The sequence below is a fragment of the Aythya ferina genome, assembly GCF_964211825.1.
Source record: "Aythya ferina genome assembly, chromosome: 7".
Classification (NCBI taxonomy): Eukaryota; Metazoa; Chordata; class Aves; order Anseriformes; family Anatidae; genus Aythya; species Aythya ferina.
Genome location: NC_140302.1, coordinates 5,943,529 through 5,959,171, shown reverse-complemented (window position 1 = coordinate 5,959,171; position 15,643 = coordinate 5,943,529). Strand labels below are relative to the sequence as shown.

The 15,643-nt window shown below is 45.6% G+C and overlaps 1 protein-coding gene across 3 annotated transcripts; it reads right to left on the bottom strand.

Annotated features, from left to right (window-relative positions):
* Nucleotides 1-5,274: 5,274 nt before the first annotated feature.
* Nucleotides 5,275-14,675, bottom strand: NUDT13 (nudix hydrolase 13). 3 transcript variants are annotated; one of them, XM_084525123.1, is made up of 9 exons: nucleotides 12,336-14,667; nucleotides 10,769-10,880; nucleotides 10,269-10,408; nucleotides 9,541-9,648; nucleotides 9,070-9,179; nucleotides 8,219-8,344; nucleotides 7,953-8,064; nucleotides 7,218-7,372; nucleotides 5,275-6,659 (listed from the first exon to the last, which is right to left on the bottom strand). In XM_084525123.1, the coding sequence occupies exons 2-9, from the start codon at nucleotides 10,849-10,851 to the stop codon at nucleotides 6,465-6,467; spliced, it is 1,029 nt and encodes a 342-aa protein (XP_084381249.1). In that variant the 5' UTR covers nucleotides 10,852-10,880; nucleotides 12,336-14,667; the 3' UTR covers nucleotides 5,275-6,464. The 3 variants fall into 3 exon arrangements, with proteins under 3 accessions (XP_084381249.1, XP_084381250.1, XP_084381251.1); XM_084525124.1 differs by having other exon boundaries at nucleotides 9,070-9,176; nucleotides 12,336-14,663; XM_084525125.1 differs by lacking the exon at nucleotides 5,275-6,659 and adding an exon at nucleotides 6,677-6,875 and having other exon boundaries at nucleotides 12,336-14,675.
* Between the last annotated feature and the right edge of the window lie 968 nt (nucleotides 14,676-15,643).

The window sequence follows — 15,643 nt, the reverse complement described above, 5'->3', positions numbered from 1 at the left end:
ACTCCTGACCCTTCCCAGAAATGCACTCTTCTTGTTTGTGGCTTGCTCTCTGGAGCCCCAGTTCTGAATGGAGCAGTTGTTGACTGGTACGTTTCCAGCAAGGAAACAAATAACGCCTCTTTCATCTTGTAGAGAGGAGATCAGAATGAATCCCAGGAGGTGGTAGAGACCTTTAACTTGTGAAAACTCTTCTGAACACCTGGGCTGTTTGGCTGTTGCCACTGTTCCCACTACTCAGCTTTATGGGGGAGGTGGGAAGCCAAGAAAGAGCCTCTCATTCCTTTGAGCAGAGGGTGTGCAGTTCGGCTCAGAGCTCAGCAGCTCGCAGGCCCGCCGTGCTTTCAGCATGAGTCTAATTCCTTTGTGGGTGCTGGGGAGAAGGGGTCACTGTGTTTAACTCCAGCTGTCTCTGTGTAGATGCAGCTTGGTGCTTCAGTCGGTTTCCTGCAAGTAAACTGTTTAGAGACCTTGCTGTGTGAGTGGGTGTCAGTCTCCCCAGGTGCCATGAAGGATCTCCTCCCAGCACGGTGCTTTTCTCCTGCTCACCTTTCCATCCCTTCCAAATGGAACGTAGGAATAGCAATTACCACCAGGACATGCTCTTTGAGATGGTGGCAAAGCAATCTTTATGAATGTTTGCACAGCTCCTGCTGCAGCTACTGACGTAATTTTTTTTTTGAGAAACTGATTTTTACTTTTAATAGCAGCAGGAGTCAGGACTGGCCCTTTGTACCATCCCGTGGGATGCTGCAGCAGCAGCTGCCCCCCCCTCTGCTTTTATGTCTTGGAATGGAGCACGAGTACATCTGTGCTGGCAGGTCCAAGATGGAAACTTACGTCTTTCTCCAACTTTGTTTTATTCCCCTAAGAAAATATTACCGCAGAGGGCAGTTGGGATTCTTGGTATAAACAACTAAATACACACCCACTTTAAAAACAAAACAAAACCTGAACTGCTCAAGAATGCAAAGAGTCCAGAATGTGAAGCCTTAACTGATGTGCATTGACTGTGTTCCTCAGCCACCAGCAAGATTCCCACCTCGTGATGATGGGTAAGATTTCCTCTTACAGATTCCAGGCGCTGATAATGAACTCAACAGCAAAATCTGTGCCTTTAGGGCAAGTGACTGAGATTTTTGATGCAGTCATGTTTCAGTTTGTCTGGTGTATGAACTCTTACAGTAACACACAGGCAACCTGTCCTTTGAAGTAGGACAGAAACGTGCAGATGCAAACATGTGCTGGTTGAGCTTCCAGACAGGGAAACCGTCCTGTGGAGTGCAGTACTGTGACTTCTTTGGGTGTGAGGCTGTAGCTAAGGAGCTGAGTCATCTGTGGAGGTAGAAGAAATCCTGTGTGTTACCTCTGTGTCGAGTGTGGATTGCCAGTTTGAAATAGAGCCTGTACTGAAGCAGGTTGGTCTTCCCAGGTGGAGGACTTCACAAGCACATGAGGATGGGAAGTGAAGAGGGAAGGTAGGCCTTCGTTCAGGATAAAAAAAAATATAAGCAGGAGACTTGAGCACTGTTGCAGATAGGAGGCATAAAAGGAGGCATTTCCAGTAGAGACGTTATAATTTGGTGGGGAAAAAGGAGTCATGAAATCCAATGGCTGCAGTGATGTTAATCTAACATAGTTCAGACTAGCTGCTTTGTTTGTCACTCGGTGAGGGTTATTAACCTTACCTGCAGTTACAGGGCCATAAAGTTACGGAGATGCTGAAGGATTAAATGTGAAATGAAACTATCCCGTTGACTGATGATGCCCAAAGGCTGAGAACTTATTTAAGAAATACACAGTATGATCCCTTCTCTTTTCTGTAGGTCTTTCTTGTCTCTTTTTCTTCTAGTTTAATTCTTAGCAGTAGCACTCCCTTTGGAAGTTCTAGTTTGGTCTTGAAATGGAATATAACCCAGCTTTGGCATTCTCCACGTTGTGTGCTGACAACAGCCATATTTAACGATCATATTTCCTTCAGGTCATTGCTTCATACTCCTCGAGACTGTAGACATTTTCTTTCACTAGTAAAAATTCTCCAGGTTCTTGTTGCTCATAGCAGAGTTGCTGAATTTTGCGTGGTTTCTGTATGCTTTTGCTGGGTTCATGTTACACAAATCAATCAACAGCGTTTCACAGATGAAGCTGCCTAACTGCTCTCGTCCTGGTCCAACACATCCTCATTTAGCATCCAGATTGCTGTGTCCCCTGCTATGTATGAATATTCAGCTTCTCACTCCTTAGATGATCTTGTTGAGATTCTTACACTTATTCTTGAAAACTACTCATGAAATTGCTGCTGTCCCTATCCAAAACCTTGTCTCTTCTGCTACTAATCTCCTAGAAAGTCTTCTCGGTTCCCTTGTAGTGTTTCCACTTGGAGTAGGTCCTTTTTGCAGTTCCTGCCATTACAAAGACCTTACTGTGTATCACTCTTTTTCCCACTCACTTTAAAACTTAATGAAAAATCTTGCTTCCCAACCTCCCATTCTGGTATTCTCAGTAGCTGTGTTTTGTTCCAGTGTGACATTTTGCAGGGAGTGTTATGTAAAAGACACAATGAATTGTCAAATACCTGCACGAGGACCAGTGGGGAAGGATGCTCCATCTGCATTCTCCGTTCCCATGCTGCTACTGCTCTCCCTGTGGGGAAGCTGGAGAGGCTTTGTGCTTCTGTTGCTGTGGCCTTTCTCTTATTTGAGACAGCTCCAGTGTCTCCATGTGATGATGATTCTGGATCTCACAGAGAATGCATCTGATTGTCTACAAAACACCACTGATGGGTCTTAAAGGAAGTGCAAGTGACACCGTTTCTAGATGAGCAGCCTGGGTTCTGATTAACAGAAGTAGGTTTGGCAGCGCTCAGTCGTGCCCAGGTGTGTGCATTGTTGCATGAATGACAGCTGGCACCATTTTTCCCTTACACAGATGTGTGCCATCTGTTCCTAAGCTGAAGAGTGAACACATTCGAAATGGAAGCTGAAGGCTGGGGCGGCTGAATTCACTTCAGCAGGGCTTCAAACTGGAGCACAGAAATGCCATTTGTGTATTTACAAGTTGTTCTGACAACCTGTCCCTTGCAGCTGCCGGAGGTGGGCTGCTCATGGTAACTTGAAAAACAGTTGCCTGAAAAATGACTTCAACATGGCCCTGTTGTCAGGGTGTTCTGTTAAGGGCTGCTGTCCTCTCAGGCTGAACACTGGATTCAGCACGTGTCCCTCGTGTCTCAGAGCGTGCTTTAAGGTGAGATCATTTCTTGATAAAGGAGCTTCCTCCCTGACCTCCAGTGCTGTCTGCCAGTCACAGTGGATGAGCAACCGTCCTGGCAGGAAATTGTGACCTTTCTGTACAGCAGCGGGGCACCCAAGGTGATGGGAGGGCATGTGTTAAGCAAAGCAAATAATCTCAGCCCTCATCATAACCAGGCAGGATTTTTTCTGAGCTCCCTCAGTCAGAGGTAGACAAGAGGTGTCATGTGCCATGGGTACTGCAATCCTCTGCTGGCACCTGTTGGAGGTGAACATATCTTTTATGCCGTGCTGCTGTAGGTCAGTAGGCAGGAATGCTGCTCTGAACCTGCCTGTGGTTCTGGAAAACTGTCTAAAAACAAAACAAAAAAAACAACTTGTAATGAATCAGATCAGTGGTATTTTCTGTCTGTCCATGTATGCTGCTGACTGACTGAGAATAGCACCATGTAAACAACTGGGAAGCAACGTGAAGGGCCACAGGGTGACTGCTTTATAATGCTAGCTCTTGCTCTAAGTTCAAGCCCCTGCAGTTTCTGAAAGCCACGGTGTTTCTGTGATTGATGTAAGTTAATTGTCCCCATTGAGAATTAATTTAACAGATGTGTTTTTGAGAGAGTTATGTTGCTACATCCCTTTTGCCTGCTTGACATCTTTTACAGGGAAAATCCCTGCTGTGTTTTGTTGAAGAAGCATCTGTCAGGAATCGCCTCTTCCTTTTTCCAGGTCACCTCCCTTTAGGGTGCATGTTCTGTCTTGACTGCAGTGAGTATTGCTAGTTTGTGAGGCAAATTCAAGTGAGAGCAATGTCTCTCTCATCTTGTTTTTCTGTCCTGTTCTTAGCTGTATATTGCCTAAATTCACTCCTGCTTTCTTAACATCAGGAACAGAAGCCACCATTGTTTCATGCCTAAGTCAAAAGGATATGGGTTAAAGATTTTTTAAAAAGCAGATTAAAACATAGGGCCCTTTAAATGGTATGGCAGGAACTGCTTTGGAGTTGCGCTTGCTCTACAAAATTGTATAAAAGTAGATTGAAAAGTATGATTGATTGATTTATTGAAAATCTAAAGGAACATACAGACATTTACAGCTGAATTTTAAAAGGCGAGTCAGAAGTAAATGAGAAATTAACTTTGCTTTTCCTCTAACAGGAACAAAAGGTTGATGAAATCAGAAAAAGCCTGGTATAGTCAGAATATGAGTAGAGCTGCAACTCTGAGAGCTCTGCTCAAGCGTGTGGGTATCTGGCAGCCTCAAATCTCTGCATACATACTGCAAATTAGAAAAACAGCTGCATACTCATAAAGTTCAGATTGCTGCAGAATTCATACAGGCATTCCTCCCCTCTCTCACGTGTACTACTTTTTGATGCTTTTACTTTTTCGTCCTCTTTCTGCCACAGAGAGCAGATCACAGGGTATTCAGAAAGTACTGAGCACATCAGTAAGGTGCGTGTTGTAAGCTGGAGCAAGCCTGGGCCACGTTACTGAATGCGTGGGGGGAGTTGGGAGGCCAGTAAGAAGAACTAGGAAGGCACATGAGAAGCTGGAATATCCTGCTGGTTCTATCTAACTCTACAGTATTTTCACTGCAGAGAAGGGGAAGAAAGGAGCGAGGCTGAAAACAAAAATGGCACATTCCAGAGACGAGAGAGGAGGAGATAAATGATGGGGGGTTAAAATGGTGAGATGGAAGAGAGAGCAGGAGGAACTACCACAAAGAGAGGAGGTGAGACCATTTAAAAGGAAACTGGATACAGGAGAGTCGCAGTTAAGTTCAGAGGTGTGGGGGTTTGTGTGAACTGCCTGGTTGGGTTGGAGGGGAGGTATAAGCAGTGCCCTTGTGTATCAGGCTGCATTCCCACTGGGATGGCTGCCAAATCTGCCAAACGTGAAAAACATGCTCTGACACGGGTCTTCTATTGCTGAGAGTTAGTAGGGGTGGAAAAGCTGTTTGCACATGCCACCATGGCCTGAGAGAAGCCCCTCCCAGCCTCATGAAGTAAAATTAACCTGAGGAAACGAAATGTGTCTGAACTGTGTGAGACAATCTTTTTTACTTACTGTTCAGATGTCAGGACTTTTGCAATTTTACAATTTTTACAATGCTCAAAAAAGTCCTTCACCTGCAATAAATTCTAGTGCCGGCAGACAGCGATACAGTCCTGCTTCCCCTTCAAGTATTTGTACTGCTGGCTTTGCAGTCTTGGCATTTGAACAGTGGCCAAGTGAGCAGGAAGGAATGACAGCCTGAAACAGCAGCAGATCCCTCCATCTGCCTCTTTTACTAGGCTCTCCTTTCCCAGGCTCTCTCTTTGTCCCTCTCCCTTCAGAGAAGTGATACTCCTTTATCAGTAAAACAAGAGCAGTTCTCCAGGCAAGCCCCAGATTTTTGGCACAGGATGAGAGGCACTTGGCCTTTCGGGATTTTTTTTCTGTTGTAAGTGCAGTCTTCCTTGCAGCAGTTCCTCTCAGCATTACTTGGGTTCTTTAACGTGCTCGTAGGTTGATTTGCTCTTCCACTCTCTACCACCAGGTAGCTCTGTTCTCTCTTGCTCAGGATGGAAGTCTCACGCTGTGCCTCACTGGTAGGGAAAATGGTGTCTCCACAAGTATTTTTAGTTGCTCAGACAAACCATCAAAGTAGAAGTCTGCTTAACATTTGCAAAAAATTAACATGTTTTATACAAAACTGGAAGAACTGATGGAAAGGGGAACAGAAGAAAGGGAGAGCATTGAGGCAGTGGCTTTTCTATTGTGTTTTTTTTTTTTTTTTTTTTGATTGTCATTCCATATACATGTGAACACTGAAAGGCTACTTTCCCTTAATGTAAAAAAACTGGGTTCAACCATCCACCCAGGAGTTCCACATGGATAAACTGGAGGAAAAGGGGACGTAACTGCCAGGGGCTTACTGTTCTCCTGATTGCTGGGCAACACCTGCAGCAGATGACACTTAAGTTTTGGGCTTTGGGACTGAGAATTTTATTGCATATTTACTGCAAGTCGTGGGATCTCCAAGGTCCAGTGTATGAGGAGTTGCCCAGAGACAACCAGTTCAGAAACGGCTTTGTACATCTGTGCATCCAAGTGTAAGACTGCCATCAGTCTGGTGCTACCCCCACCGTCAGACACGTTGTCTTCAGTAGCTTTGGAAGCTTTTACATAAAGCTTCTGTAATTCTGGCAGAGTCGCAGACTTGATGAAGTCTTTACACCTAGGTCGGCCGGGAAGTCTGCTGTTTAACCCACTCGTTGATCAGCTTGTGAGCAATGGCCTGCTTGGGAGGAAACCAGGGTAAGAAACTACCATCATCTTGCTTTGAAGATGTGTGATCTCTCTTGAGCCCCTCCAAGACTTCCTCCAGGCCAAACCAACGAGCTTCTTCCAGTTCCAGGCTGTTCATACTGATCTGGAAAGAATTAGGAGAGTGCCAGTTCCTTAAATCAGCTTTAAATGTGGGCAGCAGTGGCTTGTTCTTGCCCCCACAAAGATCCCATGCTAGAATGCCTGGAGTGCTTAATCCACGCCTGAATTAAGTGTTGATGCCAACCCAGGGGAGGACGTGCCTATTGGTTTCCTTAGGGAAGCCACAAATCAGTTAGCCTTATTCCATTGTGGCACTGGCCTGCAAAGGACCAATGAGCACAGTAATTAATGTAGCAGAAACTGCTTTTTTATAGCAAATGCGTTATTAATACTAAAGTGTGCCTCCTCTGCAAAGTTCAGAGGAAAAAACCATTGGGACGCTGTGCTCTGTGCTTGTACATACAGCGACCTGTGCCAAACCTTGCGTGTTGCAACACAAGACATGATGATTTTCAAGTCTCATATTCACTTGTAGAAAGCTAACTGAAAACAGCACTTAGAGAGGCTCTGATGCTCTCCAAACTCAAGCCTGTGCACCAGACTAGCTTTTGCTATGTAAGGTGGGTAGTGAAATGCTTCAGGGCAACCCGAGCCCGCTCACCTCAGTCTGCTGTCCCCCCACCAATGCGTGACAGGCGATCATTAAGCAGCTGCTGGGAAAGGGCCAGTGCTGGGAGGCCGAGTACTGGAAGGACTCCACCTCCAGGCCCACCTCTTCGGCCACCTCTCGCCGCAGCGCCTCCTCCACACTTTCACCTGGAAGCAACCACAGGTAGGTGAGGACAGCCTGGCCTCAGGGCAGCAAACCGTGGCAAGAAAATGGAAGTAGGCTCATTTCTCAGGTGTTCCAGCCCTGGCTGTTGGAGCAGGAGCTCTGACTGTGCCGACCTGGGATTGCCTGTCATCAAGATGCTCGATTAAAATCACCCATGCTTGCCTCCCTTAACCAGGGGCACCAGACACGCTTTTGGTTCTGTCTGTATGCATCTGGTGGACAGAACATTGCTGCCCCTCTTCATCATTTCCCTTTTTAAGCTGTTTTCCTCCTAAGAGGTCTGAGTTTCTCTCTTTTCTGAGCCAGAGACATAAAAGAGACTAAGGAGTATCTGGGGGCTCTAACCTGGGGAGTCTGTTACCTGAATATACTACCATGGGCTACAGCAACTGATACATACCCGTAATTCTCCTGTTCTCTTCAGATGCATACAGCTATTTGGAACTCTGATTCAGTATTTTTTCCCCCAGTATCACGTCTGTGCCCTTTCTCCTTTGTAAACAGGCCTTCGGTTGATGTCCCACAGTTCTGCCCCCCGCAGGGGCTGAGAGCCCGCCTTACCCAGGTCACAGAAGCCTGACAGAGCGGTGTACATCCCCTGAGGGAACGAGGACTGTCGTGTAAGGAGGCACCGGCTGCCATCAGACACCAGGGTGATAACCACTGGAGACATCTAGAAAACGCATCAAAATGCAGAGGAAGAAGTTCAGACCAAACAAGTAAGTGCCAGTGGTTCCTTTTCCTAGCTCCATGAGCGTCCAACTACATGGAAAGAAATCCTGCTGCCTTGTACAGATTCCTCTCCATACAACTGCTCAGGTGCTTACCTGTGGATAGTAAGTTATGCCACTGGCATGGCAGACTCGCTTGCTGCCAGCTAGGTTTTTCTGAGTGGGCTGCCCAGTTTTGCTACAGTACTGGTGGGACTCATGCCACCGGAGAAGGGCCTGGGCCTGTGAACACCAAGAGAAATACAAATTTACACCTGGAGCAGTCTCCCTGAGTGACTCTGTCTTTTCCCCATCATGCTGTTACATGGATAAATTCTGAGTATGTCTGGAAGTCTACAAAATGTAAACAAAATGTGGGCACTGCTTTGAAAAATGTCAGGTTTTGGAATCAGCGTTTCTTGCTTATTGCTTTAGCATCCAAATTGCAGCAGGTCAAGGGAAGGTAGGGGAAGAGTAGTTCCTTATCGGGATGTAATGGGAGCAGTTGAGTTTCACACACAGGTCTTTTCTTAGGGCTTCCAAACATAGGGCATCTGGATAGGAACTCAGCTTGTAAGTGAGCAGTTTTAAAAGAGCAGCTCTGAGGGAAGACCTGTAAGGCTGTTCTTGGAATTCAGTTTGCCAAGAAGAATACAGAAAAACTGGGTACAAAGTGGGATTGCTGTGCCTGCTGCTGCTGAGATCAGTATATTTCATGCCAGGCATACAGCAGGTTGATGCGAAGTGGCTAATTTCTGCAGTCATCTTTAAATGTCTGTGTCTTCCCATTGCAGCTTGCTTTTGGGACAGCAAATTTGGGAGAATTGCTGTAATTTTTAGTGCCTACTGAAAACACACAGTAGGTACCTCCTCAGTACGTATTGAATCATGGAACAATATGGGAGACAAGAAAATGTTAGAAATCACTTCTTAAAAGTTAAAATAGTAATAGTATTTCTGTACTGTACCGAGGCCAGCAAAGGAGAATCCTTCACATCCACTACAAAGAGAGCCTTTCGTAAGTCAGTGAACAATCCCTGAAGTTCAGACTCAATGACTGATTTTTCCAAGGCCCCTGCTTAAAAAACAACGACAAATCTCATAAACTGCAGTTCTTGTCCCAATTTTACGCCCTGCATTGTTCCGGTGTACAATTTCTGGAAGTTCCCATGGAAGTGACATCACCTCGGTGGTAACACGTGCCCAAATGTTAAGTGACCTGCAAACAGCCCACCTTTACTAGCGCACACACAGGGACAGCAGGGCAGCTTTGTGGCTCTCAACCACCGTGCTCACAGCAGCTCCTACAGAGACTCAACTGAGTTCTCTTGAGCAGTAAATATTGACCCAGCGTGGAAAAAGGATGCTGCCTCAGCAGCACTTTCATCTTAGAGCATCAAATGTGATGCCAACACAGGTGGAAGCAGAGTCATCCCAACCTAAATCCAGGGCAAAGTGTGGTACGTGCTCGTCTGAACAGCCGATCAGCACTGACTTCTCCATCCACTGTTCAGTCTCTTTCAATTTCTCCAGGATCCTTTTCATCTCTGAACAGCAAGAGAAAGGGGAAGAAAAAGCTGTAAGGGAAGAGAATTTGTCCAAACATGATGCTCTTTCTGCATCTCTCATGTGAGAGAGGTGCCAAATTGTTCCACACCAAAGGAGACTAGAAGCCTGGCTCTGTCCTTAGCTGTTATATCTTTTGACCATGTTAAATTAAAGATGCAAATGTTTTAATGCTTGGGGAACAGCTTTCCATTCTGTTTCTCTCCTACAGCAGCTGATACCTTTCTCTCAAAACTTCTCCCTGCTTTGCTGGTAAAACCTTGCTGCTTGTTTTCTTCCCAGCTCTTTCTCTTCAGAAGTTACGGTCCCAAATGTTTAAAGTGGATAATCTCAAACCAGATCACGCATGTATTGATACTGTATGTATGTGAAGAGCATGAGCTCACGTCCACATGCTTAGATTTTAACTCTAAATAGCAGTTGTTTACAGCTATTTATCTGTTATCTGTTGTTAACAAATAGCATGCTGCATATAACGGGATATTCCATGCACATCTTGATAGATTTTTCAGCCCCATGTCAGGTATTGCTTATTGCACATGAGCCTGTATCGTTTGAGCTGCGTGATCCAGGAGATGCCTCTTCCTGGGCTCCTGCTTACCTGCCGCACTGAGCTGTGGTAGCAAATATTTCTTCCCAACCTTCTGCAGGAAGGGTGAGAGGTTGTGAAAGAGGTAGAAAGTTCCTGAGGTCTGAGCTTGTCTACAAAAGTCGTCATCTTCCTTTAGCGTATTTAAGTATCTGCAGTAAGAAAAGAATGGGGAGGATAAATTCAAGATCGTGCTGGGATTACCTGTGCTGCATTTATTTGGACACATTTACTTCAGGCAGAGCAGACAGTATGGATTTTGTCTTCCACAAGCTTCTAGGGTGTTTGACAGCTGGATCTACTCTTTGGTGGCCTGTAGCTTCCAGCAAAGGTGCCACCTGGCAAAGAATCCTGTATTTCCTCCTAGCTAGGACAGCAAGCATAGGCAGTCATTGAACTGTTACAAGATAAACCCCCGGTTACATTTAGGTAGGGCTGCTTGTGACAGTGGGCAGGAGTGCCAAACTGGTGCTGGTCTTCTCAGTGTAAACAAGACTTAGGTAAGAACTTACCTCATTTTTTTAACATAGGTGGAATGAAACCTGCAGAAGAGAGAGGAAGCTCTTCTGTACACTGCTTGATAAATCGCAGCCATGACCAACGCCCACAAGTAGCTGGCTCTGCCTAAAAAGAGAGGCACAGAATAGAAACAGTGGCCCTGCAAAGTTGCATTTGGTTTAAAAGCCGCAACAACACAATGCTACCAGAAATCTCCTGCTTACAGTGTCTGCAGAATGCTAGCATTTACTTTCTGAAATGCTTTTTAAAATGATTGCTTTGGTCTTAGTCTCTAGTCACAAATCAAACCCAGTTCCAGCACTTTTTAAGACAATTCCAAGATACCTCGGTTTGTTGCCATCTGTGAGTGTGCACAGAAGGTCTTAAGAGTGCTGTAAGATGAGGTTAAGTATTCCTGTCCTCAACTCCTACACTGGTGGGATAAAGAGCAGCTAAAGTAGCTGCTCTCTTGTTTGTTTCCTACGCAGTTGTAATGGCCTCGATCCAATGGAACATCCTATTGCAGCACACAGTAGGGCTGTGGGAAAGGCAGCAATGCCAGAAGAGAATGAAAGACAAAATATCAGCTGCGGAAAATAATTCCTGGAGCTAGACGAGAGACAGCAGTCGCAGCTGAATTGGATCATCTCCAACTGTCAATGCTTTTTGTGCCAAAGGATCCTACCACATTTTCAGCTCAGGCAGTCACAGACTGCAGTTTGAACTCAGTGTTGGGATGTCAGAAAACAGCCAGAAATGCCACCATCTCTAGCACTCATCTGAAATAAAAATGAACCGTGATTCACCATCCTTAACAATTGCTTTGGACATTTCACTTTCCAACTACAGGTCCCGAGGCCCTCGAAGGAGGAGGAAGTTACGTTTGCTTCGTTTCACAGACTGAGACACGTAAGCCAAGCCAAGGAAGAGCCTGCAAGTCCTTCCCTGCAGTAAGGTCAGCGCTAGCTCCCAGGCCTGCCCAAGCAGAGGCTCCTGTCAGTAAGGGGAGGCAGCTTCTGCACCCAGCAGCCTGGAGAGGAGTGGTGATGTCAAGTTCCCTCGTGGCTTTTGCCATCTCTGCCCCAGATGCCTCTCTCCCACTGGTGTGGCGCCCACCAGGAGGTCCCTGGGGAGGCAGGCTGGGGAGCTTGGCACGCCGCCCCGGATAGAGACTGTGCCTGAAGCCGCTTTGTGGCGGGGCGATTACGTGTCCCTGATTTCTCCACCCCCGCGTCTCGCAGAGCCTCGTTTGTGGAAGCCTCCAGCGCTACAGGCAGCCCGTGTTGTGTGGAGGGGGAGTTTACAAACAGCGCCATACTTTGCTCTGGAATGGGCAGGAGGAAAAGCTTGCACCTGGAAGGGTGAAATGCAGCGCACGCACAGCTTTAACCCCTTCCTTTCTCAGATGCACGCTGCCAGATTTGGGTAAGGATCACTGAAAACTCAGATGGTAAAAACTTGATCTGAGGAGGCCGGCCCGAACTTCCCTATCGTGCCTGTGAATCCCATCTATCTTGTACAGCCTTCTTGTACAGGAGGTGCACCTAGGTCTGTCGTTTCCCAAGCGTTTTTCTGACTTACTGTGCTCTGTGCAGAAGCTGTGCTACCTCCAGCAGCAGGAAACCACTCCGAAAGTCCCCCGCTGACCTCAGTTTGAAGCACTGCTCCTGCAGCAAACAGAGGAGCAGCTGTCTCACTGAGTTGCTCTTCCCCCCGGGGGAGCTCTGGGAAATGTAGTTCTGCACGGGCTGCTCAGAAACCCTTGACACAGCTAGAAGGATGCCTGCTCTGGATTCTGATCAGCTCCCAGAGGTAGTGAGACTGAGAGAAAACTCTGTTTTTCACAGCTGCTTCAGAGACCCACGTGCTGCATTTTGCCACACAGAAGTTATTACGAGAACAGTGCTACTGCAGTAATTTGAGCTGTTCTTACAGAGCACGGGAGTTCGTTCCTTTTAGCTCTGTTAGTTTCTTCTTCTTCTTCTCTTCCCTCCCCCCCTCCCTTTTTTTTCTCAAGCTTCTCTGTTTTTGTATCATAAGAGCATTGCATAAAGCTGAGGACCATATGTCCTCAAACAGGAAAATAAGCCAAGAGCTGCATGTAGCTAAAGAATGGAGCTGTTAAGCGTTCAAGCACCCAAACCTGCATCTGGATTTGCAAGTGAATAGGTTTGATTGGAAAGTGCACTCTGCCAAGAGACATGTCAGAATAATGACAAATATTTTTCATGCCTTTAGAACTGAACAAACAGGATTTCTCTCGAACACTGAAAACGTTATTCTGGGTTGGAGCCTACCTGTGCCCATATTTAGCACAAAGAGAATTTTATAAACCTATACATGATTTCAGCACAGCCTTTTGCTTTTTGGTCATGAATTGAGACATTTTAATTGAGGGCTCAGGCCATGTAATTTGAGAGCAGAGCTTGTAAAAATAATGAGTGAGTATGCAGGGAAATACCACTCTTGTTACCAGCATCACTTACAAGTTTAGGTTTAATTACGCTTGACTGCTATTTATATGCTTCCTGAAACAGAGCAAGCCCAATCTTATTAATCCACTAGGCTAATTGAATTAATGGACAAAACACATCTTCCCTTAATAAGATAAAGGACTGAAGTATAATCTCTAAAGGAAGCATCCACCCTGCTGTTAAACAGATCTGTTGACCTTAATTGCCTGCAGAAACGTTGCAAAAAGTGCTGGTTTTAGAGGGCAGCAGCTGGAGGTGGTACTTTGGACCTCAAATCTTGGGACAGCCTCTCAACAGGTCACTTGGAAGTGCACCTCTATCCACAGGAAGGACGAAAGGCCAGAGCACGATGTTGCAGCGTAAAGACTCCCCCAAAGGTACTGCAGTGCTGTAGCCTTCCATTGCCACGTGCAGCTGACAGAAATCAAGGATTAGCCCAATCATGTATACCTGGCCTCTGTGCTGTGCCAGGACATGCAGAGAAAATGGGATTAGTCAGTTCTGTGACTGACGTGAGTGGTGGGAAGCCATGCGGTCTGAGAGAGATTCCTGGGAACTTTTCTAAGGGTCCATACACTTTCTTGTGATGCTGCAATACCAAATTGAATATTTCTGAAGCACGTAAGTAGGGCAGACAACTTCAAAATCAACAGAAGCTTTCTCATCACTTATTCTCAGAAGTATTTAATTAAGGAGCACAAATATCAGTTGTCACTTTAGCACTGAGTTTCTTTGCAAGTGTTTCTGAGCAGGGCTCCAAGCTGTGTAGATTACAGCTATAAACTGTCTGTGTTGTATCTGTCCCCTGCAGACATTAGGCTTCATGCTACAAACAATCCTGTGAGTGAAGTGAAGGCCTGGCCATACAAATCTCTGACAGCTTCCTGTAGTTTACTAATTTGAGCTTTGGCAGGCCACCAGAGGAAGTGAATCCCTGAGACTTGCCTGATGCAAGAAGAGCGAAAAAAAGGAGCAGGCAAGGAGGCCACAAGCAGTGGGAACAGCTACTTGTTATATAGAGGAGGTTACAAAACAGGCAAATCTTTGCTCTGGTATTGCCAAGAGTCTTTTTTAATCTGGGTTTGTAATATACTTGTATTGGCATTAGCAGTTGGTAAAAGATTTTCAAGCCAAAGAAGTGGCTGGAAAATGTAATTCTAACCTAATAACGGCTACACTAGCAATCTTGCTTTTTCTTGCTGTTCTGTTTTGTGTCCCTCCAGCTGCCCTCAATAAGCAGAAACAAGCATCAGAATTGCTACCAGCTGACTCTTGCACAACAACTGTTAATTGCTTTAAGTACCTAAAACTGGTAAGCTCACATTGAAAATTTATGGTCAAGCCACAAGAAACCTCTTGGTAAAAAAAATGCTTCTTTTAGGAAGAGGCCAAGGAAAGACAAACCACTTCTTTAAAGAGAAAGTTAATGAGTAGTCTTTCCCTCTATCATTAAATTTTAGATGCAGACTAACCAAAACTAGCTTTGCTCTAAAATTAGCCTTGTAGTCTATACCATGTATATAAGGGACTCCTGCAGCTTCTGATACTCAGGGTGGGGAGCTAAGAAGAGAGAAACTGTTTAATTTCATACAGCTGATGGCAGCCTGTGCTCCTAACACCCTACAGGTGTAGAGGACACATTAACATCTGAGTAACCTTTTAGAAGGATTTGCTCAGTTCAGCTTTTTGGGATTAGTTGTATCTTTGTTTTCCTCCCTGCTTCTGCTGTTGGTTAGGAAAGGTCCTCCAACCCTGGCCAAAAAATAAAATTGTGTTTTATTTTTTGCACTGCACAACTGATGATATAAAATCTGCGGTTAGTAACTTAATTTTGTCAGCAATGTAGTCTTTGGTTTTGACACTGTTTGAACATGCTTGGAAGTTGATGAGGCTCCCTCTCTTTCCAGAGGATAAACCTAAGTTGTCAATGCACTTGGAAAAGTGAAGCAGTACTGTGCTTTAACTCACTGTAATATAAAAATGTGTCTTAAACACTGCATGCAGGTCACAGCCTGGTGTCACCAGAAGGTTTCTGAAGAGCTGGAAAAGATTCAGAGAGGACAAGTGAGAACAAAGATGTGGCATGCTGCTACAGTGAGAAGCTAGGTCGGCTCTCGTGCTGCAGCCTGCATAAGGATAGATATTTACTGTTGCTGTCTCTTTCTGTGCAGGAACCTAGTTGATCAAATCTAAGACAGTGGAGCCAAGTTCCCAGGGAATAAATGGAGATGTTTTTCCATGCCCTGGCTGGAGGGGCACAACTGCTGGGTGAAGAGTGGTGTGGGTGCAAACAGCTCTAGCTCAAGAGGAGGAACGTTGTGCAGAGAACTCTGCTGAGGGTTTATAAATAGTTGGACCACATCAAGCTGAGAAAATCCCAGTTACAAGTGTTTGGAGGCTGCCAGCACTGTAGGC

Bases quoted from the DNA above. Each gene is read 5' to 3' on its own strand.
- NUDT13 (XM_084525123.1), bottom strand. From the start codon at position 10,851: ATGGCTGCGATTTATCAAGCAGTGTACAGAAGAGCTTCCTCTCTCTTC. The intron at 9,649-10,268 runs GTAAGCAGGAGC...CTTGCTGTTCAG, and splicing joins ACCACAGCTCAGTGCGGCAG to AGATGAAAAGGATCCTGGAG. The intron at 8,065-8,218 runs GTAAGCACCTGA...TGCGTTTTCTAG, and splicing joins GCATAACTTACTATCCACAG to ATGTCTCCAGTGGTTATCAC.